Source organism: Lepidochelys olivacea (genome assembly GCF_965140295.1).
Source record: "Lepidochelys olivacea isolate rLepOli2 genome assembly, chromosome: 11".
In the NCBI taxonomy this organism is placed as follows: Eukaryota; Metazoa; Chordata; order Testudines; family Cheloniidae; genus Lepidochelys; species Lepidochelys olivacea.
Genome location: NC_140421.1, coordinates 28,264,662 through 28,291,802, shown reverse-complemented (window position 1 = coordinate 28,291,802; position 27,141 = coordinate 28,264,662). Strand labels below are relative to the sequence as shown.

General features: G+C 40.1%; 1 protein-coding gene across 5 annotated transcripts in view; it reads left to right on the top strand.

The window, feature by feature from the left end:
- CACNB4 (calcium voltage-gated channel auxiliary subunit beta 4) overlaps positions 1-26,704 on the top strand; it is a 191,482-nt gene extending 164,778 nt beyond the window's left edge. For 2 of the 5 annotated variants that reach the window (XM_084643144.1, XM_084643145.1), the window contains 4 exons: positions 423-574; positions 2,597-2,692; positions 22,168-22,353; positions 26,130-26,704. In XM_084643144.1, the coding sequence (XP_084499270.1) occupies positions 423-574; positions 2,597-2,692; positions 22,168-22,353; positions 26,130-26,390 (695 nt within the window). In that variant the 3' untranslated portion in view covers positions 26,391-26,704. Of the gene's footprint in view, positions 1-422; positions 575-2,596; positions 2,693-22,167; positions 22,354-22,974; positions 23,290-26,129 lie in introns of those variants that run through there. The other 3 variants (XR_014713562.1, XM_084643143.1, XM_084643146.1) reach the window with 3 other exon arrangements.
- The last annotated feature ends 437 nt before the right edge of the window (positions 26,705-27,141 follow it).

The following is a 27,141-nucleotide window of genomic DNA, read 5'->3' as shown; positions in this document are numbered from 1 at the left end:
GAAATATATCCAAGAATGAAACTTAAGGGGGCAGGCTCCAATTTAGCATCCAATATCAAATTGGTCCTATGACCCAACTTATATCAGAAATTCTTGATACGGGGTGCTCCCAAAACATATGAGCTAATATGACATCAAGGGAGTTACATTGCCAACAACAGTCCTCATTCATGAGGCTTATTACCATTAGCGTATGTGGAGACCAAAGTAGCATTTTTAAAAACAGTCTAAAAATGTATGTTCTGTACTTGCATCGCCTGTTCTAGTCTCCTGTGTAAATCACAAATGTTTGTTTATGCATGAAGTCCATATATTGTACATATACTGTACACCAAAACCAATGACACGTGATTTATTTTTCTAAACAGTATTGGGGTAGAGCAGTTATGACCTGTTGTTTTGGTTTTGGTGTTGTTGTTTAGCTGAAGTGCAGAGTGAAATTGAAAGAATCTTTGAGTTGGCAAGATCCTTACAGCTGGTTGTCCTAGATGCGGATACTATCAATCATCCAGCACAACTTATTAAGACATCTTTAGCACCGATTATAGTTCATGTTAAAGTGTCATCTCCAAAGGTAATTATAATCATCTTTAAAATACATGCATTTTACTTTTAAAATGTTACATGCTCGTTGTCCTCTGAGATAGGGTGTGTTCTCTTTTTACCTCAAAATGCACATGTTGACACCAATGAGAGCTTTGTGCTCATATGAGAAGAAAACCATTCTGTTGTATACAGGTTCTTGTACAGGCCCATCCCTGTAATATCTGAGCCCTTTCCAGTAGTGCATTAAATGCCATGACTAAGCCTCTGTCTCATGTGGTTCCTTTTTTATTTTTTTCTCTCTCCTTTCTCTAGAGGGGGAATCCTTCTGTGTTTAACATCCTCATGCAACTATTCACCTTGAAAATAGATATTTATTTTCAATTACAATTGTAGTGAGTTTAATGTTCATGAAAGGTGCTGCATTCACAGCCATAGAGATTTAAACCCTTAATTCATCTTCAGAACAAGTGCCATCTCTCCTCACTCCACCAATGTGCCTTAACTCTCCCTTGGAGGGCCACCTCTAGAGGTGAGAGATTAGATCAGTCCTTGGTGCTTCTTATTGAGACTCCCAACCAGGATACTAGATAGTGCCAGTTGTGGTTTTTGGGATGTCCTCTGGGTTCTTCATGTAGAGCACAAAAACCACAAAAGTGATTTTTTTAAAGTGCTGCTTTAAGGTTCTTAATAACCTTTGCACACTTACGCCTTGTCTGTATTATTGCACCAGTTAAACTGAAGATGTATTTTTAAATCTATTTAAACCTGGCTTATATTGATTTTAGCGTAATTCAGTTACTAACTAAATAAAGCTAAAATAATATAAACAAGGAGGACATTGATATGAGAGAGTCTATGCAGGGGTTTGCACCAATTTTCATTTAAAAAAACAATTTTAATGTAATTCTGAAAGTTTTAATATAGACAAGGCTGTAGCCCCTATACTGGTTTAGCAGTCAATGCCTGACTACTTGTGTTCTTTCACAATTTGCTTCTTGTTACATTAACTATTGGCAGTTAAGGATGGCTACTATTATCTAGCATTATACTTCAGTACCATAGACTTCAGGGTGAGTAACTTTTTCCAGATCCTTCACTCGCTCTTCCAGAAAACCTACATGTTTTCTAAAACTAAAAGTCTGAATCCTCACGTGGTGCAAATGGAGGTAGGGTGATGTATGTCAGTTGAGGATCTGGCTCACATTCTGTAAGGAAACAGCATAATTTAAGTTTTAACAGCACCCCTTAATGCACTTATAATAATATAAAGTTCTTAATGTAAACTCAGTGTCCATAATTTGCATATTCCCTGCTGACTGCTATTGAATTTTCCTGATATGGTGCTGGTTGTACTAGCTACACCCATTCTATTGAATGGAAAGTTATCTGGCAAGTGAGTTGGGGAGGATCAAGAGCACAAAGGTCAAGGGCACACTTTTCTTTTTGAAGTCTTTCACCCAAAGGCTTGTGAGCAGCGTGTTTGATACTATAATTTTCTTTTATAGTTTATAGATAAAGAATTTAGAATTCCTAATTTCTCCCACCCCCTAAATTCTATTAATGAGCATACTGCAGAAAAAAATAATGAGGTAATATGAACTGTGGGTGTTAAAAAACCTTCTGTATCAAAATATACTTCCGAGCAGACTGTCACCATAATATCAGTATTGCACAGCATAATATACTATTACTGTTATGCTATAATCAAGCTGGTGCAACTGCATAATTTTCAGGGAGCATTGGAAAATAGTCCTTTAGAAAATTATATTTGTTGACAATAACCTAGTACTTAGAACCAGAACAAAGCAAAATCACACTTTAAACTGCATTTGGAAAATATGCTTTGGGTCGAATTCTATGCCGAGATAAACATGCAGAAATCCCAGTGAAGTAAATTGAAGAATTTGCATCTGTCTGATGACAAAATTTGATCCATTATATTAAATGTAATACAAATAAGACTTATTACATTGGTTAATCCTGTCATTGGCATTTGGATCTCTTGTATCTGGGGATGTTTGACTCTTGTTTTCCTCTTTTCCTCTCTCAGGTTTTGCAGCGACTGATTAAATCCAGAGGAAAGTCACAAAGTAAACACTTAAATGTTCAGTTGGTGGCAGCTGATAAACTTGCACAATGTCCACCAGTAAGTACAGAAAAAATCAACAAGAATAAAACTTCAGATCAATGAACTGGAGTTTTGTACATTTCTACTGTGTTTATCATTGATATAGTTGCATTCACATGTTGTCAGTTGACTTTTTGGTGATGCTCACAGCCCTCCAGTCCTAGACCAGCTAAGAGGGGAAAAAAAAAAAAGTCAACACTATTCAGTCACTTTTTATATTCAAAAAAGTAGCTTGTCTGGGGCCCTATAATAACCTGCATCTCAAAATTGAGTTTCTGGCACTTCAGCAAAGAATGCTTTCAAAAGATCATCTGTTGAGACATTCCGGTTGGCCCAGTGGAGCTAGACAATTATCGCAAGCCACCTTGTTGGGATCATGATTAGCCATTTTAATTGATGCAGAGTCCTGCAGTTAGCAGGCCTGCAAGCTGCCCCAGATGTTTAGGCCAGCTGATGGGGTAGTTGTCTATGGGGAGGGTATATGGGTGTATGTGGAAAAGCAGCTAAAATTGTTTCGACTTTTGAAACTCAGCCCAAGGTTTTGTTGCAGGACAAACCTTTTTGTGAAATGCACACAGGTGGTAACTTGCCTATATGACAACCCAATGTCTATGCATGAGAATGAGCATGGTAAGACATAACAGTCCACGTCACAACATGGGGCCTTATTGGGAAATCTATCGTAGGTTTTTCTAGAGCACCCACTGGTGTAGGATCAAAGAGAAAAATCATGGAAAAACATGGAAAAATCAGATTTGAAGAATGAGAGCTATAGTGGACTTCAAATAACAGAATCCTCTCAGCTCTTCCCAACCTCTAGGAAGTTCTCTTTTGGTGTATATCTACATTTCTAGCTATCCTCCTTCAAGTCCATCTAAAGAGGTGGTGGACTTAGCAGTAATTTATTGTAAGGGTCAGAAGGGAATTGGGTGCTGCTGTCACAGTCCCAGCTGCCAAGCAGGAAGCCTACTGTAAGGGTCTCCTTAATCCAAGAATAGAGAAATATGGGAGACCTATAAGGCCATGTCTACGCGACCAGTTATGGCAAAACTTATGTCGTTCAGGGGTATGAAAAAACACCCCCTTGAGCAACATAAGTTTTGCCGGAATAAGTGGTAGAGAGCACAGTGTTGTGTCAGCAGAAGAACTTCTCCTGCCAACATAGCTACTACCGCTCATTGGGGGTACAGTCCATGTCAACGGGCGAGATCTCTCCTAGTGGCATAGAGTGACTTCACAAGAGATCTTATAGTGATGCAACTGTATCTGTACAGCTATGCTGCTGTAAGCTCTCTAATGTAGACAAGTCAGTGTGTCATCCAACAGATATAGGAAGGTTAAGAAACAGCCACTGCCTCCGATAGGATGCCAGCTAGTAACTTGTTAGACAAAAAAGATGCTCTCAAACATCCAAGAGCTGTTTTTTGAGTCCTCAAGCTGATCATGGTTGAGAGGTTGATTCTGTGGTTCTGTCCAGACTCGGTGTGGAAATTGTGGGATTTTTTGTTGTTTGTTGAATCGGGTGAGTCTTGGTCCACATGTGAACTTGCACTGAAATGATAAAAGGTGTGAATTGAAACCAATTTAGTCATTTTGGTGCATGTCTTTGTGTGGACACTGTTATTTCAGAATGAAAGTGGCTAACCTCAAACCACTTTTATTTCAAAAGAAGAGTGTCCACACACACATCTGCCCAAAAATAACTAAACTGATTTTGCATGTACCTGGAGGTACTTAACCCCATCTGAAACACTGCTTAACACCTAGTCTAGATGCAGTTTGACACCCTTACCATCATGTTACCTGGCAGGGGTTGATGCTAACCTGATTATAAAGGTGTTAGACTTTGTCTAGATTAGAATTTGAAGCAAGTCTTGGGGTTTGTCTACACTGGCAGTTTACAGCGCTGCAACTTTCTCGCTCAGGGGTGTGAAAAAACACACCCCTGAGCGCAGCAAGTTTCAGCGCTGTAAAGCGCCAGTGTAGACAGTGCTGTGAGCCGCGCCCCTCATGGAGGTGGGTTTTTTTAGAGTGCTGGCAGAGCTCTCTCCCAGTGCTCTGCCGTGACTACACAAGCCACGTTAAAGCACTGCTGCTTTAGTGTTGCCAGTGTAGACTAGCCCTTAGTTAAGTCTAGTGTAGACAAGGCTACACTTCCTTTAACATGTGCTAGGCTCCCCACTAGGCTCAACCCATTTAGCACATTAAGGCAGTATGTTTTCTTTACACTAGACTTTTAAAGCATGTTAGTTAACACAGGTCAGCTGGCATGTGCTAACGTCACACCTGAAATCTTAGTCTAGACAAGACCTTAAACTGTATCTAGTTAAGTGATAGGTCAAATGGGGTTAGGTACCTCGAGGTACCTGACTTGATTTTAAAAGACACCTTTTCTCCTAGGCTAGAGAGCTCTTGTGTCATTGGTGACCATAGGACTAGAGTAGTCTCCCAAGCTGAGTGTCAGTGGCGAGGGGAGTCTCAAAAGGCAGGCCAGCACACTTAAGCCAGTTCAAACAGAAAGAGGTTGGAAGGCAGCTGATACCACTACCAAGAACAAAAGCAGCAAAAAAGCTGAAGTCCAGCCCTGTGTTAAAGAGAGGTTCAGTTAGGTCTTTGCTCTGGACCCTGGGTAACAAGTAGGGGAACTGCTTCCTCCTCTCCTTTACCCACTGGCCCTAATAAGGGAGCTGGAGTATCCCAGGGCTGTCACCCGTCGCTGCAGCAACTAATCCCCTTCCTTTCTAACCTCCTTCTGGTGGTAGAATCTCTGGCCTGTGCCCACCCCTCCCCCCTGCAACATTCCAGATCTGCCAGCAGGAATGGTGGAGCCCAAGCCAACACCAATGTGGGAAGGATAGGCTCAGCTATGTATGTGGGGAAAAAAAATCACTTTTCCCTCTTCCTCCACTTGAACCATTTCTCTTGTCAACAGGCTGTCTTTTGAGGTCAAATCCCTCCTTCAGCCATTGAGGCTGGGGTTCCCACCCAATTACATCCCACTTAGGCCATGTCTACACTATGAGCATTATAGTGGCATAGCTATACTAAGACCATAATGTAGACACAGACTTCAGCAACAGAAGGAACTCCACCTCCCCAAGCAACGGTAGCTAGGTTGATGGACACCGACTCAAAACTGGGGGTTAGGTCGTCATAGCTGAAGCTCTGTCAACCTAAGCTTTAAGTGTAGACTATGCTTTGCCTATGTCTTCACTGCAAGTGAAGGTGTGATTGCAGCAAGGATAGACATACCCAATACTGGCTTTAATTTAGCTAGCGCAGCTAACAATAGTAGTGAAGGTGTTATGGCACAGTCCATCACTAGCAACCCAAATAAGTATCCACGGTCCCTGGCAGGCTTTTACTCAAGCAGCTAGCCTGATTTCAAGCCCATGCCACAATGTCTACAATATTATTATTACCTTTGCTAGCTAGATTTAACCTAACAGGATTATTCCTACTTGTGCTTCATCACTTTGCAGTGAAGACATACCTTTAGTAGAGCCTGGGTATAGTAGGATCACAGCTGACAGCTTTTCATAAGCAGTTGTTGCTTTCGTCTTCTCCTGTCTGTTGGAACTTGGCCCCCTCCCTCTGTCCCCTAACTGCTGGGAATCCAGATGCCTTCTTTCTTCCTTTGGATTTTGAAGCATGACAGAGGAGTGAGGATGAATTATTTTCTACAGCAAGCTCCTTCCATGGCAAAAACAAGCCTGCTAAACTGAAATAAAGGACCACTTCCTCCCCCATACAGACTAAGTCTTTTATTCTCTGAGCTATTAAAAATACCAAAACTGTGTGGAACAAATTATTACAGATAACCACAGTTGATAGTTATATTACCATCTCAAGCCTTTCAAATTCATAAATTAGGCCATGAAAAATCATGAGATTGACTTAAAATCATGACTAGTCATTTCTTTTTCCCTCTGGTTTTTGAGTGTTCACACTTTCAAGCTTTTCTCTGCAGCTGTGAGGGACAGAAAATTCCTTTTATTTTGTTGGTTTTTATATGAAAGCTGAGATTTTCCCTTAATTCCATAATTCTGGGAACTGTGGCTTTAAGAAAAATGCAACCCAAATATTGTGAGACTCTCACTGAAGTTATGATCATTGTCAGCACATTTTATGGTGAGCAAAGTGGGAGCCTGTTATGAAAGGTATAATGCCTCGAGTGCTGTGTGGAACACTGGTGCATAGCAAATCTTGCTACAGCATTTTAAAGCACTCCTCTTAGCACAGTCATCCTAGCATGTGAGCATATGAGGCATAGCCCCTCCCATGCTGAGTAATGCCCCTTCTGGGGCCGCTCAGCACTGCCTGCCGCATAAAACACCCACTTTCCCCAGCACTGGGAGATAGATTATGCCTGCCCTGTGTGTGGGTATGCCGGAGGCAGGGCACCACACTGTCGTCTCCAGTCTAGAACTCCTGTACAAGGAGCCTCCTGATTTAACCCAGCCAGTGCCCCCTGCAATATAAACATTGTTTCTTGTTCTTAGTTATAGAACTTTTATTGACGATAGAAAGAGAGGGCGACCAAATAAATGTGGACATGTAATTCCTTAACTGCACTTGGTTGGAGAGCAGCATGTATTGTCATAAACTGTCCCATTCTTCTCAGAAAGTGGGGGGCGTCTGTCCTGTGACATGTTAGAAACAGCCACAACATGGGCTGGGCATTTTCTGTGTAAAAGGATAGGTGGTGATGATCATCTTAAAGCAAAGAATCCATTCTGTCCCAACCCCTTCCTTTTCATGACAATGACATACTGTAAGCATCTCTGGTTACAGTAACAGTAGGATCTAGTGCTCTCCCCTCTGTCACCCTGCTTGTGTTCCACTCTGAGAAGTACTGAAAGTTGTTCAAACCATCTCAAATTTTATATTGGGGAGTCCACTGTATTATGTTCATCTCGTGAGTAATTTTCCATTGAATCATGTTGTTACAATAAAGGGAAGAAAAAGGATATTTCTGTGGATTAACACACATTAACTGAAACAAAATATTATATTAGTTCTGTAGCAGTAGTAACCAAAAATATATATATATAAGGCCTAATTCAGATTGGGTGTATATGGAGTTAAATGGAGTCCGACCTGCTCACATTGCATCTGAATTTGGTCCATGGTGTTTACTCAGGGCTGTCATTGCTACTTACATGTACAAGACTATCTGTAGTGTTCACCATCACATTCTTCACATTGTAAAAATAGTTTTTCTCCATTTGAAAAGAGCAGACTGTGCAGTGCTTAATTTGTAATGAAAGAGGTGCCAGAGCTCAAGCAATTTTTTTACATTCATAACTGAAGCAGCAAGCCCAGAGGTGCTGAGGCTATGAACTGCCAAGGCTAGAGGTGCCGGGGATCAGCCCTGGCAAGCCCTGGCACAAATTAAGGACTGAGCCTGTGCATATTGCATTCATGTGCTCATTTATGCAGTGCCTTCCTCTTATTTTAGCTAATCTTTTCCTATCAATTGTACTGAAGTGAGTGAATTTGATTGAAATAAATGGCCCGCACCTGCAGGGTGCATATCACATCTTACCTAGTACATAATAGCACTTTATAATATCCACAACATCTGATATAACTCAGCTTTTATTCCACATCCTGAGATTTTATTTAGACAACTCCCACTGACATTCAATGAGATCCTGCCTGAGCAAGGACTGAGTGTAAAGCTCAAGATTTGGACTCGTAGTTCCCATGAGCCAAATTCCATCCACAGATACACATGTCAGCTTCCCAGTGAAGTCAGTTAATCTGACGAGAATTTCACACAGTTTTTACTTCATTGAAATTACCCCTGATTTACACCACTGCTAAGGAGATGGATATTTGTACGGGAGAGCAGAATCTGGTCCATGGTGAATACAGTTTAAAGGCTATATTCTACTTTTGGCTATGCAAACACAGCTCGCATTGATGTTTCTATAGTTGGATGGATAAAATGAGGAAAATTGGGCCTGGACTCTATTCTGTCTCATTCAGAATATTGTTTTTCCTTAAATCAGTGGCAGCTTTTCTAGTCAGAGATCAAACTAGCCAATAATATCTGCCCCAAGCAATTGGAGTAAGAGGGTGGAGGTTGTGTTATTTTGAATACAAAGGATGGGCTACCTTGTTAAATTCTTTCCCACATTGCTGGTCAATTACTTGGAGCTGTGGGGTCACTTGTTTGTAAATATTCACCAGTGTGAGTAAGGGTCACACAATCTAGCTCTATGTGGTTGCTGAGGTTTTGGTTAAATTTCACAGGAGGAGTAAATTAAGGAAAGATTCAATTAAGTGAAAGTATATTGCTAATATGGAAGGTTCTTATCATAACCCTGTACAGTATTGTATGTCTTTTGCATTAAAAACTATACAGTATTTCACAGCTCAAATTCTAGTAAGAAGAATATTTGCATACTCCCATCTTCTTTATGTATTGGGCATAAAATGTTTAGTTTATTTGGATATATCTGAAAGCCATCAAAAATCACATTTCTAATTTGCATGGTGCTGAGACACGTTATGAAACTGATTAGTACTGTACATCTAGACATTATAAAAATAGTTGTCTTTTTTGGAATATCTAACTGCTTTCACTATCAATTGCTCATTAATTTTTCACTGATGCTGCTAATGCTGTGCTAAGAATACCTGTCACTGCAAAATTCATTAAGCAGTAGCAGGTACTTTGCATGGCTTAATGAAACAGGAACTGTACCAAGAATGTAGTTAAAATGTGCTAGTCAAATACAGTTTATTATTTCTTTTTTGGATTTATACAAATGCTCAAAAAGGGTCATCTGTGTGTGCTCTAGGTTCTTTTGACATAACTTAAAATTAATTGGAAATAGTACCACATCATAACTAAAGTGCAGCAGTACAATTAAATATAACCCAGCACCAGCTAGCCAGGAATTTAAAATCTCAGGTCCCTTCACCTTCCAGTAATTTTCCACCCTTGCAGTTCCAGCTGTGGAGTTCATTCCCTCTGGGTCTACCAGTATCCCTTAAGGAAGCTAGAGAGTGGAGTGCAGGAAGCCAACCTCTCTTCCTTTTCAGCCCCCATAACTTTTATGTGAGGGGAGGGCAATGAGGTCCCAGCAATGGGCTGGCTGGGACCAGGTTGGGAAGAGGGATGGCTGACAGCTGCCTCCTAAATAGGTGAATGTGATTAAGGAAATAATTGACCTGCACTATAGAATTTATTGCCAGGTACTTCCAGATATTTTAGGTGAATAAAATTGCAGCCCTAATTATACCACATCCATTGCCTCCTGTCTTCCTTCTGGTGTGGCAGGACAATGGTAACATAGTAAATATAAGGAAATGAAAATACTGTACTAGTTACCTTAGATAGGAATTCTAAATAGATAAAGCTGAGGAGAGGCGATTTCTTCCTTGGTTCATTTTGATTCAGGAAAAGCAACAGAGAAATCTTTACACATGAGGGATAGAGAACACTGCAATAATACATACTGCTTAGGAAATGATGGTATCTATGTTGTTAACAGCTCAATTCACTATCTCTACTGTGTTCTTTATCATTGACCTGGAAGAAAAATACAATTATCACTGATAAAAATTTGCAGATGATATAAAACTTGGAGGAGTGGTTGCTGTTTCAGAGCAACCTGGATTACCTGGTAAACTGGGTGTAAGCAAATGATGTGTGTTTTTAATATGGCTAAATGTAATTGTATACATCTAGGGACAAAGAATGTAGCTTATACTTACAGGATTGTGGGACTCTATCCTGGGAAACAGTGACTCTGAAAAAGATTTGGGGGTCATGGCGGATAATCAGCTGAACTCCAGTGTGATATCTTGGCCAAAAAATCAAATGTGATCCTATAGTGCATAGAATCATAGAAGATTAGGGTTGGAAGAGACCGCAGGAGTCATCTAGTTCAACCCCTGCTCAAAGCAGGACCAAGCCCAACTAAATCATACCCGCCAGGGCTTTATTAAGCTGGGCCTTAAAAACCTCTAAGGATGGAGGTTCCACCATCTCCCTAGGTAACCCATTCCAGTGCTTCACCACCCTCCTAATGAAATAGTTTTTTGTAATATCCAACCTAGACCTCCTCCCCTGCAACTTGAGACCATTGCTTATTGTTCTGTCATCTGCCACCACTGAGAACAGGGTGAATCTCCAGTAGGAATAGAGAGGTTATTTGATCTCTATAGTTGGCACTGGTGCAACTGCTGCTGGAATACTGTGCCAGTTCTGGTTCCCACAATTCAACAAGGATGTTGATAAATTGGAGACAGTTCAGAGAAGAGCCATGAGAATGATTAAAGAAAGCATGCCTTATAGTGATAGACTCAAGGAGCTCAATCTATTTGTCTTAACAATGAGAAGGTTAAGCGGTGACATGATCACAATTTATAATAATCTACACCAGAGTGGATTTGATTTAAATCATGATTTAAATCACTAGTCAGGAAGACTCGAATTAATCATGGTTTTCTACATAACAACCATCAAGAATGCACTTTTATAACCTTAATACATATTCTTCATAACTCAGAGGTAGATGTAGGTTTCATTTTTAGAAGGTACACACAATACATTTTTAAAGTGATTTCTTTTGAAAACTTTTCAGATTAGTTTTACAACTATGTCAGAAAATGAATGATTGTTTGGTTATTGCATTTACCAAAGGTAATTGAAGCAGATATTTATGAAGTCATTGGGAGGTGAACTATCTCCAGTTCAACAGGTTAATTGTTAATATTTGGAGGATTTTCTTGCCATGCTGTATTAGGAGGAAAACATCACCAACAGACGTTTAAATTGTTTTATTTAACTAAAACAACAATGTTAAGTACTCTGGATTTTTTTCTTCAACAGCAAACCTTATTTTAACAAAACAAGCATACGTCCCTCTCTTCTCACATTTATCTCCAGACTTCTTCTCCTTGTCCAGATCTATTCTGCCCCCAACAATCTTCTGTTCATTGAACTTTTTGAAGCTTTGCACTTTTAGAGAGAGGGACAATAGAGTTGAGGTCTGTTATTTCTCACCTCTATATACTATTTATTTATTTTAAAACATTTTTGCTGTTAACAGGCATGTTATCTCTGGAGACACAAAACCACAGTTTGAGAACTGCAAAACTAAGCATCTCTGATTGTGTCTTCTGGACTGAGCACTGAGTCCCATTGGGTAGATAGAAAGATTAACCTAAATAATCTATACAGAAGCCTGTGGAACCCCATAAGATTGGGTTCCTAATACATGAACTATTGGAACTCATTTACAAAACTTTCTTAAACATTACATAAATATATTCTTTCATACTATAGAATTAGAATTTATAATCCCTATTCCATGATGAGATATCTTTGAGCTATAATGTATCTTAATTAAAACTATCTTTAGATAGGTTTTTTCTCAAAAAAACCTTTTATTAAAAAAAACATGATTTAAATAAAAAAAATCCAATTTTTATTTTTTTAAATCATTGATTTTTACCCACCCTGATCTACACAGGGAACAAATATTTAACAGTATGCTCTTAAATCTAGAAGAGAAAGGTATAACAGGATCCAATAGCTGGAAGTTGAAGCTATGCAAATTCAGACAGGAAATAATGTGTAAATTTTTGATGGTGAAAGTAATTAACCGTTGGAACAATATACCAAGGGTCGTGATAGATTCTCTATCACTGATAATTTTTAAATCAAGATTGTATGTTTGTCTAAAAGATATGCTCTAGACATTATTTTGGGGAAGTTCTATAACCTATGTAGGCCTGACTTGACATGAGCAATTGGACATTGGTAAGGCCTTATTTTTTGGGAGACAGGATTAGTATGCTAAATGGATCAGCAGACTGGAAACGAAATGTCTGTGCTAGTGAAGATAAGGGAGAACATTTAGGGAACAATTTACAATGGACAAGATAACAATGGATCAGATAAGGCTGAAACATAAGATGAGGTAAAAGTAAGTTTTTGCATGGAAAGTGTGTGCTATGCAAAGAATGGTTCCTACAAAGTGACCAAGCCAATCGCAAAATGGTAATGCAATGTATAGTAAATATAATGGAATGTTAAAAATGTATATAAAGGAAGACGATTTCTGTGTAACTTTGAATTTGTAATGTACCCTGCATCTACTGCCTGCATTAAAGTCTGATCAACTCAGCCTAGCATTGCTGTATGTCAAGTAAAAATACTAAAGTGACAAAATCTAAAGTCAAACTAAGTTCTTAAAAAGCCAAACAAAAAAAGGCCTTGAAAAAAAATCCTAAGATCCTGTGTATAGAGGAGATCAGATTGGATGCTCACAGTGGTCCCTTCTGGCCTTGGAATCTATGAATCTGTGTATCCATAAAAAGCTCTAAAGTAAAGATGATGATCTTAATGGAAAATGCATTTCAAGTGGAATCAGAGGGAAATTGTTTTAATCCCCTGCCTTTTCCCACAAGATCATTTTTTGCTCATTCTGTCTCACGGACACACAATCCAAGTTAATCAGGAGTAAAATGGCTTGATATAGTAAAAACTTGAGTGATTCCTTTTGTAATATACAGTTTTCCTATCTGATTTTTCAATTTGTGGAAAAATTGCACTGTATTAGGATTCAGATTGTGCCACTTTTGATTACATCAGTGGAATCATTTTGCTACTCAGTATGAGTAGGGTGGCAAAATCAGACCCTAAAAAGTTGCTTTTTGATTATATTTATTAATATAATTAAAGAAAGGAAAATAAGATTTTGTTCCAGATTGAATTGCTTTTTTGTAGATCAGTTTTACATTTTCTTCACCTTCCTCCTCCTCATACTGAAGAATTAAAGGAATTCAATGTAGAATTCTCTTATTAAGTAATTTGTGTCATTTCTGCTTTACTCTTCTCCTTATTTAGAATATTTAACTGTTTTCTTACTGAATATACTGGTCAGCAATAGAGATATATTTCATAGACAGTTGCTCATTTAGGATCTGATTCTGCCACTCTTATTGACATTGAAACTCACATCAAAATAAGGGTTAAATGGGACTTAAGTTATGCATAGGCTTTGTGCTGGGCTTCTAGATAGGGGTGAATTTCAGTTTGTATAAGGGTGGATGAATCAGGCTCCTGGGATCTGTTCTTCCCTGGCTAAACAAAATTCCCATTAATGGGAATTATTTGCCAACCTCACCTTATTTAGGAATCCATCAGATATGGAAAGATAGTCTACTTTATCATGGTGGTTAATTCTGAGGGACTCACAGTTATAGCTACTAGTGTTCTACTATAATTTGTCATAAAGGGAACAGTAACATTCTATTCCTACTGTTTTCTCCAACTACATTTAAATATGAGCTGCTGTCATAGTTGTTCTCACATAATTTTAGCTTAATAAAATCATGTTCTCAGTCCAAATATTCTACTATTTCACATGCTATTGTGGAAATACATTGCTCAGGTACATTAACTACTTTCTCTCTTCCGCATTTTTTGGACATGTCTGAATTATTATTGTATTATTCATGATATTGTGCTTGCACGCTATGAATTGGGAGAGAGGGTGCCTGCCCCAGGGAGTTTAAAATCTATAGGCTCTATCGTGCCTAGAACAGAGCAGTAGTTCTTCAATAAGTGTTCCTAGGAGTGCTCCATTGTAGGTGTATCTGTGCCTCTAATCAGAGATTTTAGGAGCAGTGTCCATTCAGCCCTCACATGCACTCTCCCTCCCTTGTGGTCTGCCTCAAGGCTATCTGGCACTGTGCAGGTGAACCCCCATCAGTTCCTTCTCTACCGCCTTTGGCCTCCAATGGAGCAAGCAGTTGTCCCTTCCTTATCTGCGCCATTAGCATCAATAGTGGTTATTTTTGTTGTTCTCCTTAATAGTTAGTGTTTCCTTTTTACCTGTTGGGATAAAAAAAAAAAAGAAAAAAGAAAAAACTTTAGTTTGCATTTCTCACCTTGGTTAGGAGGATTCCCCCCCCCCCATTTAAAAGACTGTCTAAGTTCTTTCAGTTTAAAAAAAGATGGAAGAACAACTTTCTTCAGCATTCCTCACTGCTAGAGGATGATAGCGTCCCCTCTCACCCCGGGCATGCCCGGCTCCCCCAACCTAAAGAGTTGCCTCTCTTGCCAGGAGTCAGCACCACCATTACCCAGTGACGAGTCTGACAGTGACCAGGAGGATGCCATTTCCCTGGCCTCTCATCATGGCCCGGCATTACAATACAATGGTCCTCCTCAATTCCATCAAGATGACCCACGATTGTGGTAAGGGCCCTCTTGGGTACCCACCCGCCACCCATGCTCTTCTTCCTCCAATGGCCATATTGGGTTCCTTGGGTGACATACAGATCCCATATTTTGCAGGGGTCTAGTGTCTCTCAGAAGGCTGATGAGCTGCAGATTCCCCTTCAGGAGGTGTCAGATACACATCACAAGCTGGTGGATGTTCTGCACACTTCCTCCTCATCTAGAATTGCCCTCCCAATTAATGAGGCGAAGTCATCTGGCAGATACCAGCCTCCATTGTACCAGCCAGCAAGAGAGTCGACAAAAAATACTACATCAAAAGGAGTAGTTTCAGACACAAAAGGAGCAGTTTCAGGCCATTATCAGAGAGGGTCAATTAGTAGCCAGAACAGCACCACAGGCAGCACTGGATGCAGCCGATACAGTGGCCTGCTTCGTCTCCACATCAGTGGTAATGAGGCAGGCTTCTTGGTTACACCTTTTCAGGTTGCCCAAAGAGCTGCAGATGATGATGGAAGATCTCTCCTTTAAAGGGCTCAAGCTCTTCACTGAGAAGACAGACTCTTCTCTCCACACCTTGAAAGATTCTCGGGCCACATTATGCTCCATGAGAATCTACTCTGTGGGACAGAAGAGAAGATATAGTTCTCAGCCACAGCACAGGTCATGACCTCCTCAATACCCACCGTCTTAGTGCTATTATGAGTTGCAAGGTAAGATGCCCAGGGCTTAGAAGCGGAAGTAGTCAGCACCCCCAATCCATGACCTCTCAGACCGCCTCTTCTAAGCACTTTTGATGAGTTGCTTGTGGGCCCGTACAACTGTACCTTGCAACATCAGCTGCCAACTACACACCTGTCATGCCCCTTTGGAAGTCGTCAGGGCCTCTTTCACAGCAGTTGGGAGAGGATCACCTCCAACAGATGGGTCTTGGAGATTATTTTGAAGGGTTACACCATTCAATTCATGCCCCTCTCTGATTCCCACCCTCCTTCCTTGTCCCTCTTCAGGGACCCTTCTCACAAGAACCTACTTTGCCAGGAAATAGATCTGTTGTGCCTAGGAGCCATAGAACCAGTCCAGGCACAACTCAGGGGCAAGGGGTTTTACTCCTGTTATTTCCTGATCTCCAAGACAAAGGGAGGTTGGAGACCCATTATAGATCTAGGAGCATTAAACAAATACATGAGAGCGCAGAAGTTCAAGATGGTCATGCTAGCAGACATTATTCCATTCCTAGAGTAAGGAGATTGGTTTTTGGCCCTCAACCTACAAGATGCATACTTCCACATCTCAATACAACCGTCACACAGGAGATTCCTACGGTTTGCCTTTGGGCAGGACAATCATCAATACAGGGTGCTGCCATTCGGCCTCCTGTATGCATGCAGAGTATTCTCCAAGGTTCTCTCCATTGTAGCGGCACACTTGTGAACACTGGGCTTTGTGATCTACCCACATCTAGATGACTTAGAGCTCCCTTGTTTCAGGATGCCGTACAAGCCACCCAGACAACCATGCACACATTTGCGCAACAGGGTCTAACAGCTCACCTTACAGAAATTGACACTGACCCCAGTACAGTGACTGGAATTTATCGGTGCCGACCTCAATGCAGTACAAGCAAAGCATTTCTTACACTACGTAGGCTCACCGTCCTTACAAGTCTCATAGAGACAGTCCAAGCCAGCTCTGAAACATCAGCCAGGAACTCCCTGCAGTTGCTAAGTAATATGGCAGCATGCACCTTTGTCAGTCCAAACACCCGGATGTTCGTGAGGTGTCTTCAGATATGGCTCACTTCTGTCTATTCCCCAAACAGGGACAGACTAACTAAACTGCTACCACTGCTCTCTGCAGTAAAGCACTCCTTGGACTGATGGAAAGACCCATCCAGTGTCCGAGCAATGTTCCATTCATGCAACTGCCACCGACTCTACCAATGGATGCCTCCCTAATGGGATGCGGAGCTCACCTACATGAATGCAAGGTTCAAGGCAAGTGGTCTTCCATAGAAGTGACCCTCCATATCAATATTTTGGAGCAAAGGGCCATCAGGAATGCTTGTGCATGCTTCTGTGTTTTATCAAGAACACCCACTCAAAGGTCATTACAGACCATATGAAGTGTATGTTTTACATAAATTGCCAGGGAGGTGCCAGTTCTCCCTCCTTCTGCACGGAAGCATTCAAATTCATCTCAGCTGTCTATCTACTAGGGATACAGAATGTGACAGCCAACTGTCTTCGACAGAACTTTTCTCACCACCACAAATGGGAACTGAACTCAGAGGTGCTTTGAGACATATTCGCCCTTTGCGGAACCCCGACTGCAGAGCTCTTTGCTACTTACTGGAACAAGAAATATCATTGTTACTGCTCCAGGGCCAGCCTAGGGAAACATTCACTGGGAGACACCCTCATCCTCACATGGGACAAGGACTTCTTGTATGCCTTTCCCCCATTTCCTTTTCTGTCCAAGGTCCAGTTGAAAAGTTGACGAGACAAAATGAGTTATTCTGAGTGCCCTCTCCTGGCCAAGACAAGTCTGATTCCCTTACCGGGACACAGATGGCAATATGTTCTCCAGTTCCACTCTGGCCCATTCCCCACCTGCTCTCTCAAAGGGACAGACTGGTCTTTCACCCCAACATGCAGTTCCTCAGCCTCCAGGGTTGGCTCCTTCTTGGTTCCAAGGCTTAGGGTCAGAATGCTCTGACAAGGTGAAAGACGTGTTGCTGCACAGCCAAAAGTTTACCACTCAATGTACTGACCTACAAAAAGTGAAATGATCCCAAGTTTGGTGTCCTTCTAAGCACACAGACCCAACTCATCTTCCCTCCCTCTAATTTTAGACTACATTTTAGACCTCGAGGTCAAAACTCTCACTCAGTTCCCTTAAAGTACGTTTTGCGGCCATGACAGCTTTCCACCATCAAGCAGATGGATATTCTACGGTTGCTCACCTGCTGATGTGTAGATTCCTTAAAGGCATTGGGAATCTCTTCCTGCATGTGAGACCACCCACTCCAATCTGGGATCTTAACCTAGTTCTCAGAGCTTTGATTAGATCTCCCTTTGAGCCCATGGCAACTTGCTATCTCTTACATCTGTCCATGAAGACAGCATTTCTAATTGCCCTCACTTCAGCTAGGCACATAGGAGAATTAGTGGGCCTAATGGCGCACACCCACCATACACAGTCTTTTAAAAAGACAAAGTAACTCTGAGGTTGCATCCCAAGTTTCTCCCTAAAGTTGTCTCTACTTTCCATATGTCCTGGTTTTTCCCCAAAATCACATCATGACAACAGGGAGGCGATTCTGCATATGCTAGATATTAGAAGAGCACTAGCATTCTACTTGGACAGGTCTAAGGACTTCAGGAAGTCTCCTAAACTCTTCCTTTCATTCACGGGAAGATCCAAAGGCTCCGTGATATCGGCTTGAAGACTATCCAAATGGGTCTTGGGTTGCTTTAATCACTTTTATCAAAGGTGCAACCTGTTGTCTCCATCCAAAATCTATACGCACTCCACGAGGTCAGTTTCTATCTGTCGCATTCCTTAAAGATGTCCCTCTTTCAGAAATCTGCAGAGCAGTTACTTAGGCCTCTTCCGACACTTTTGCAGAACACTATGCGATCACTGGAGATTCAGCCTCTGATGCCATCTTCAGGTCTACAGTGCTTTCTATAGTAACAGACACCATTCCAAAGCCCCAGCCCTCCATGGGGGGTACTGCTCAGGAGTCACCTACAGTGGAACGCCCATAAGGACACTACTCGAAGAAGAGGAAGTTACTCACCTTGGGCACTAATGATGGTTCTTCAAGATGTGTGTCCCTGTGGGTGTTCCACAACCCGTCCTCCTCCCCTCTACCTTGGAGTTCACCATAAGGGGCTTTGGGGTAGAGAAGGAACTGAGGGGGGTTCCCACACACAGACCAGGCGGGAGGGAGAGCGCATGTACAGGCCGAACGGACATTGCCAACCCAAATCTTCGATTAGAGGCACAGAGACGCAGATACAGCTACAGTGGAGCACCCATGGGGGACACATCTCAAAGAACCATCGTTCCTGCACAAGGTGAGTAACTTCCTTTTCATGGAAACTACTTAACCTCCTCAAATCAGCCTGTCTCAAAATTGACCCTGTAATAAGCACAGACAGTATAGTCCAAATACTACATTGCATGTTCATATTATTTTCAAAAGTGCTGTGTGCTTTTGGCTTATGTGTACAGATAATTTTAATTCTGACATTTCCTAACTTTTAAGTGCTTAACTTTGCAACATTTATAATGTTGTTTTAGTATTTTTGTGTGTGTAATATAATGGAATACATGATTTTATCAGCATGTGTTTGAAAGGATGCATTACTCATGAGTGGCAAAGCCACGTGTGAGTTGCAGGTAAACTCAGACAAGTGTCAATAGAACACTCATACTGCACTAAACCAGCATGATTTCTGTATAAGGAAAAGATGGTACAAAAACCTATTTTAGGAATGGTTTAGAGAATTCTAGAGCTTTTTACTGGGACCATTTTTCATAGTCCTTCACTCACTAATCAAGGCCTGAAAAGGAGCCAGAATTTACCAACATACAGTGCCAAAGAGCCACAGTAATAGATCAGCAGCCCCGCATCAGCTCCCCCCACCCACTCCCAGCGCCTCCCCACCACCACCACCAATCAGCGCCTCCCCGCACCTCCTGATTAGCTGTTCCCTGGCGTGCAGGAGGCTCTGCGGGGAAAGGGGGAGGAGCAAAGTCACAGCAGGCTCAGGGGAGGGGGTGGGAAGGGGTGGAGTGGGGGCAGGGCCTGTGGCAGAGCCAAGGGTTGAGCAGTGAGCACCCCACAGCGCACTGGAAAGTTGGCGCCTGTAGCTCGAGCCCCGGAGTCGGTGCCTATACAAGGAGCCGCATATTAACTTCTGAAGAGCCACATGTGGCTCCGGAGCCACAGGTTGGCCACCCCTGCACTGATCCTTCGTTATCGTAAGTCCATTTGTACATGACTCAGGCAGTCATAAAATAGTTTTTCTGCAGTTAAATATGTCATGACTAAATTCCATTATCTCAGGTCCCCTAGAGCTAGAAGCAAAGGTGATTCCCATTTGGAAACTGCAAATCTACACTTGCCAGTGAGCTATAGCTCACATATAGTCCTGCAGGGCTGCAGAATAACTAGCTATAACATCATACTGTTTTTATGTACAGAGAAGCTATCACTAGATTAGCACAGAATCTTGCCCATCCTAGGTTTCAAGCAGTCTTCATGTTTGGAGTATGTGAGTTGGAGGAGGTGGGGATTTAATTCAACTTTTGCGGGATGGAAGAGGAAACATTTATTAAGTCAATTGATTTTAAAAAAAAATTAAAGTGGCAGTTAAAGGGTTAGAGGAAGTTGTGAGGACTGGATTAGTGGGCAGACATCAGATGAAACAATTTACCATATGGATGTCCGCTTCACATATATTGTGTCGTTACATGTCTATATAGGGGGTGTGTGTGTGTATAAGGGGTACAGGAGCAGAGTATTATGTGGTTTTGTGTGTGTGTTTTTACTGTACCAATCACAATAACACCTGCACCATGCAGTCCTTATTTTATTCCTACTATAGTTCCATGGTATATTTTCCCACTGAATTGAAAGTGAAGGGGAAAGACACAGGTGCAAAACTTTACTGTTGAAAATGCTGAATTTTCTCAGTGGACTAAATTTGTGAATATTCATGAAAATGTTTTCTTCAGAAAATGGGCATTTGTTTTATTATGCCTGTCTTGCAATTCATAAAAATCCACTCATCTAGTACAGCTCTAAACCACTTCCATTGCTGATAGAATATGAAAACACTAGCTGCATATAAACTGCCCTTTTGGCAGCCAGAAAGTCACAGGAGCTGTGTGTCCTACATTCCTTTGATGTTCAACAATAGATATACTTTGTGTGGCATATAAGTGTCAGCAGGTCTGAGGTACTGTATTGAGGTATTTGTTCTGCTGCTTAAGTACTGTCACCAATGAATGAATTCCTGGGGGGGAAAAAGGGAAATCATAACTTGTAAGACGTCACCAATTTAAGAACAGGCACAGGGCCATCTGGACAGATAGATACAGATATAAATTAAGGCAGTTAAGACAATGCATAAACATCATATGTAGGTGCTGTAGACAGAATTCCCAGCTGTGAATGTTTGAACAGCTGTATGTCCTGAACTTAACAGTTATGCTAAGTAGAAATGTCGTTGCTAATATAACTGTAAATTGTATGAACTAGAATAGAGATGTTCTTCAGCTGCAGTTTCAATTCTGGATCTGAGTTCAGAATCAGGATTTTGTTTATCAGAGAGATATGAGTCATCCCCAGAGTTCAGAACCAGAATTAGAATTCAAAATGATCGAGAAAAACTGGAGAAGTGGCCTGAAATAAATAGGATGAAATGAAAGTCAATAAGGACAAATGCTTAAGAAAGAATAACCAATTGCACAAATACAGAATGGGAAATGACTGCCTAGGAAATAATACCGCAGAAAAGGATCTGAGGGTTATAGTGGATCACAAACTAAATATAAGTCAACAATGTCATAGTGTTACATCCCAGAATGTTAACTTTTTTTTGTATTGGCAGGGGCCTTGTAAACTAGAAATGAGAAGTAATTATTCTACTCTACTCAGCACTGATAAGGCCTCTTTTGGAGTATTGTGTCCAATTCTGGGCAGCACCCTTTGAGAAAGATGTGGACAAATTGGAGAAAGTCCAGAGGAGAGCAACAAAAATGATTAAAGGTCTAGAAAACATGACCTATGAGAAAAGATTGAAAAAGCTGAGTTTGTTTGGTCTGGAAAAGAGAGGACGGGGAGGGGGGAAATAGCAGTCATCAAGAATGTAAAATGTTGTTATGAAGAGGAGGGTGATAAATTGTTCTCCTTAACCATTGAGGACAGGAAAAGAAGTAATGGGCTTAAATTGCCGCAAGGGAGATTTAGGCTAGATATTAAGAAAAACTTCCTCACTGTAAGGGTAGTTAAGCACTGGAGCAAATTACCTGGGGAGGTTGTGGAATCTCTGTTACTGGAGATTTTTAAGAACAGGTTGGACAATCACCTGTCAGGGATGGTCTAGTTATTATATAGTCCTGCCTTGAGTGCAGGGGACTGGACTAGATGACCTATTGAGGTCTGTTGCAGTCCAACATTTCTATGAACCTATGGTTATTTGGGTGTTCCTCTTTTGATGCCCATAAAAAAATAACTGAACTAGCATTTTCTTGTTGTGTACAGGAAATGTTTGATGTCATTTTGGATGAAAATCAGCTTGAGGATGCGTGTGAACATTTGGCAGAATACCTAGAGGCATATTGGCGTGCTACGCATACCACCAGTAGCACACCTATGACTCCTCTTCTTGGAAGAAACCTAGGATCGACTGCCCTTTCACCATACCCTACTGCAATCTCTGGATTACAGGTATGAATATGCATCTTGGCCCCCAGTCACCAGTACAGGTCAGTTTTATTCATTATAGGAAAACAGAATAATACGTTTTATAGACTGTATCCAGTATTTTTTTTCAATTAATTACTATTTGCTGTTTGGTAAGTGCCAACAATAAGAAAGCAAAATAGACCCACTTATTCAACAGGGAAACATTTTATTAATAGAGTGCACTGGTGTTCGGACTAGTTTTGTCTTAATGGGGAATATAATACCCATAACTCCTTTTGGCATGAAGAATAAACTGAGATAAATGGCACTCTGTCAAAAGCTATATAACAAAATTGCATCTTTTTATGTAAGAAAGTGCCATTAGAATTAAGTCTTTCAGACTGAAAATAAGCATGTAAAATATGATAGCAGTTATGCTGGTAAGAAATACTATTGTTAAGGTTGCAGATCTTATTCTGTTATAACCCCATTTTCACATGCTCATAACTTTTCACAACATTCATCTTTTGGGCCAAAATTTTCCATGCTTGGCCTAAGGTAGAGCTTCAGCAAAATCCCTTTCATGTGTTTGAGTTCATTGAGTGTGAATAAAATACATTTTTTCCCATTGAAAAAAAAATTCTGACCATTTTTTTTTCACAGGGATAGCTCAAAAACGGCGAACTTTGAAACTTCAAACGTGGCATGTAAATAGTCCTTAATGAGAAGTACGTGCTTTACTAAGTTTGAAAAAAATGTTTTTGAAATAACAGTTATGAATGTTTGAAGATGCAAGACCGGGAGGGAATGCAGTGAACATTTTTTTCATTAATTCTGAAAGTTTCAGAAAGAGTTCTGCATGTGTGTGTGACTTTTGAGGAATGTGCACTTGCTAATATGTGTCAGCAATAGAGCTGAGCAAATAATTTGTAATGCATAATTCACCTGAAAAATTTAACCTCTGTTCTGCTTATGGAATATTTGGAGGCAGATCGTAATTTCTGAATAAAGTGATTCAACATTCAAATTGATTGATTATTTAAATTTATTCAATAAGTGTATGAAAATTACTCTGTGAATTAATTGCACAGTTGACTGCAGATAGACCATTTTGATTCTGTTAGGCCCAATAAATTATGTGGTATTAAATTCCCTGATTGGATGAGTGCACAAGCACTTCTGGTGTTAGTAATCGCATGAACAATTGTAAAATATTGTTTCCATGCTCACTTAAGTGTAACATTTCAGTTTGCCATCCATTCATATCAGTAAAATGCCATCTCTTGAATGTTCACCTAAGCAAACCTAAAAGGACTGCGGGCATAGCCAAAGCAAATCCATTTAAAGAATTATGGCTATACATCACATTTTTTCTGATATTTGTTTACCTCTAGTCAGTAGGCACTGATAGTGACTGTGACATGTTGCTCCACTTACATAGGGAAAACTTACACTGAAGATGAAAATTACCCCTATGCAGGGGGCCAGCAGAAGGTCTATGCATTGTCCCTTACTACCCACCTTAGCAAAATTGTGACGGCTTGAATGGTGCTAGTTATCTGCAGAGGAGTAAATTTCACCCTGAGTTTATTATGCCTGAGTAAAGACTGCAGGATTTGGTTCACAATGCCACTTAAGTGTTTCAGACCATTTAGAAAGTTGGGTTGACATGGTTATGTCACATTAAGGACTTACATTATCTTAAGTGATTATATCTTACACCACTTTCAAGACATTTGCCATCTGAAGAATTACATCAGTTTAAGTGTTTGACACCATAAGGTGATTGAGATACTTATACAGACTTCAGGAATTAAACCAGCATAGGTGCTTTGCTACATTAAGTATTTACTACAGTACTTTAAACCCTTATGACGTTTTTTCCTTATCAGCTATACTACCTTTAAATTACTAGGAAACTGAATGCAAAAAAGCCAAAATCCTATGTTAATGCAATACAGGTGTACATTTATGCACTCAAGTCCAGGAGAAACAAAAGTGAAGATTGCACACACAACTTTAATTATGTTTCATTGCATATACTTAATTTACTTGTTTATATTTTATATCTATCTATATAAACTGTGCCAGTCTGAAGCTCAAGATACAAGGAGCAATGCAACTTAGAAATACGTAAAATTCAAATAGAGCATATTAACCGTATGCAGTTGCAACCCACGTTGAGTGTGTAGAGTTTTGTCACCCTCTAGTGGCTGGTCCACAGACAAGGCTGGAGTCTGCAAGTTCCAGCTAATAGACTTAAGTCCTTTGGCTCAAGTGGTGGAAGCTCAATGTTTTTATCTCTGCAGGACCCAGTTTTGAACCCAGCTGTTCAAGTGAGGCCAGATATGGGTTATCATACATTATCTTATGATAATCATATCTTACATTATGAGATAAGAGGTTATCTTTTTACAACACCTACAAACATTAACTCACATCAAATATGTTCCACACCCAGAAGAGGTGAAGAGATTGAGATCAGAATAACTACAAAATCAAGCCGGTAATACAAAGATATCTCTGCATCCAGTAAAGGAAAGAGCATATATTACAAAGTAACTGGGGGGAGGGACAAGTTGCATTCGCAGAGATGTTGTAGATGTTAGACCAAGGAGTTAAATAAGAAAACAGAGATAAAGACACATTAAACAAAAATAAAAACTGAGCCATAATAGATATTGAAACAACATGGAATGACAAAAATCTTTGGGATAACATAATACTTGGCTATGAATTATAGAGTTAAAACAGATTAGGTCATGTAGGTGAAAAGTAGAACTGTACCAGAAAGATTGCATAGAATAGAGAAAAATTCTGAGTTGAGAGGACCATACAGTAGAATCTGAATGGATACAAATCTCAGATCATACGAATACAAACATACTAGTAGCATTTTACTATTAGCCTTTGGATCGGAAAAAGGATATTGAGTGCAAAATCGTGAGAGAAAGAACAGTCAGCTAAGTTGGTGCTTGATCAACCTTTTGAATTTCTGTTAACGTTGGTTGTGCGGAGACATGAGAGAATAACAGTGGTAATAATGGACCATGTCTGATGATATTGGATGGAATGTTGTTCTCTCAATGTGGACTGTTGCCTCATTGTACCAGTTCAGAGGCAATAATGTGATCTTGTGATTTGATCTTGTGACCACACATGATTAGATATTAACCAATCACTATGGAAACATAAGGACAACAAAGGCCAAATCCCTACTTGGTAAATGGTCCTGGTCAAGGAGTTTCTGTGCAAGTTATTTGAAATATTTATTATGTTTTAGTTATAAAAATCATTTAACATCTAACTACTTCAGCTAGCCTTCCTGTAGAGTATTTGGTTATACTCTATTAGCTCATAGTTTAAAAATCTTTAAATAACGCTAAATGAGCTGCACCTTTTGGAAAAACCAAAACTCCTTTTCAGAAAGTTTCTACAAAACACAGATTCATCACAAATTACTAAAAGGAATCAAAATAGAATTATGAATGTTATGTTCATGACTGGGGAGAAGAACTGATAAGTGTAGTGTGCTCTGAAATTGATCTACTAGTCACTTCTTACTGAAAGTACTCTGTAAAATTTTATAAGATTGCATATAAAAATACTTTGTATTATGCTGTGTTTGGTCTCCTATCAGTTTTGGGAATCAGACTATTTTCACATCCATCTCCCATCGCAAATAAATTTTACTATTAAAAAGGAATTACAAACGTGGATGGATTCTGAAGGACCTCAAACTGAGGCTCACAACTAACTTACAAGAGGTGAAATAAAATGGTATCTGTATTAATCCTTACATTCATTTACATTTTTAGAGCCAGCGTATGAGACATAGCAACCACTCTACTGAGAACTCTCCAGTTGAACGAAGAAGCCTAATGACTTCTGATGAAAATTATCACAATGAAAGGGCTCGGAAGAGCAGGAACCGCTTGTCTTCCAGTTCCCAACACAGCCGAGATCATTACCCACTTGTGGAAGAAGAGTACTCTGACTCTTACCAGGACACTTACAAACCCCATAGGAACCGAGGATCGCCTGGAGGATATAGCCATGATTCACGACATAGGCTTTGAGTTTAGGAATCTGGGGAAAAATAGTATTCATTAGTTGACAACTTTCCATAACATAGCTAGGAAAAACAAATCATCTTAATTTAGCAGGTGTAACACAGTTTTACTGTAGTTACAAGCTGCTGTCATTTGATGCTTAAAAAAAGGAAGAGGGGAAGAAATTCACAATGCCCTGATGTTTAGGAGGAAATTAGCTTGCCCAATCATCCTGGATTTTTTTTTAGTACAGCATTTGCATTTATAGCAGTACCTTTTTTCCTCGTTAGCTATTAAACATATCAGTTCGTAATTTAGGGTACTTATAAAGGCACATATAAAACAATTTCCTGTGCTGGAAATTCCAAATGACCAGTTCCAGTTGGAACCAATTTATAAACCAATTCTTGTTGGAATTTGGGTGAACTGACTGGAAAGTCGACTTGAACAAGTTGCAATCAATTGAAAAAAAATGCAGATGAAGAAATAGAAAATTAACCACTATCAGCCAAAAATCAGCTACAGTATGTTTGCTGGAAGCTAAATTTACACTCAAGGTTAGAATAAAAACATTTTAATGTATATTCACTTTTCCTGACTGGCTTTTTCAGACTAACCAAATGTAAACCATTTGTAGTGCCAAATATCACAAATTAATGCAGCAATTTCAAAGTACTTTCCTGTTTGAAAATTTCTTTATTTTTTCTCCTGACACGTACGTTGCAGCAATTTTTTTTTCATTTGTTTAGTCAGTACTGATACTTTTGTTGTGGTCAGC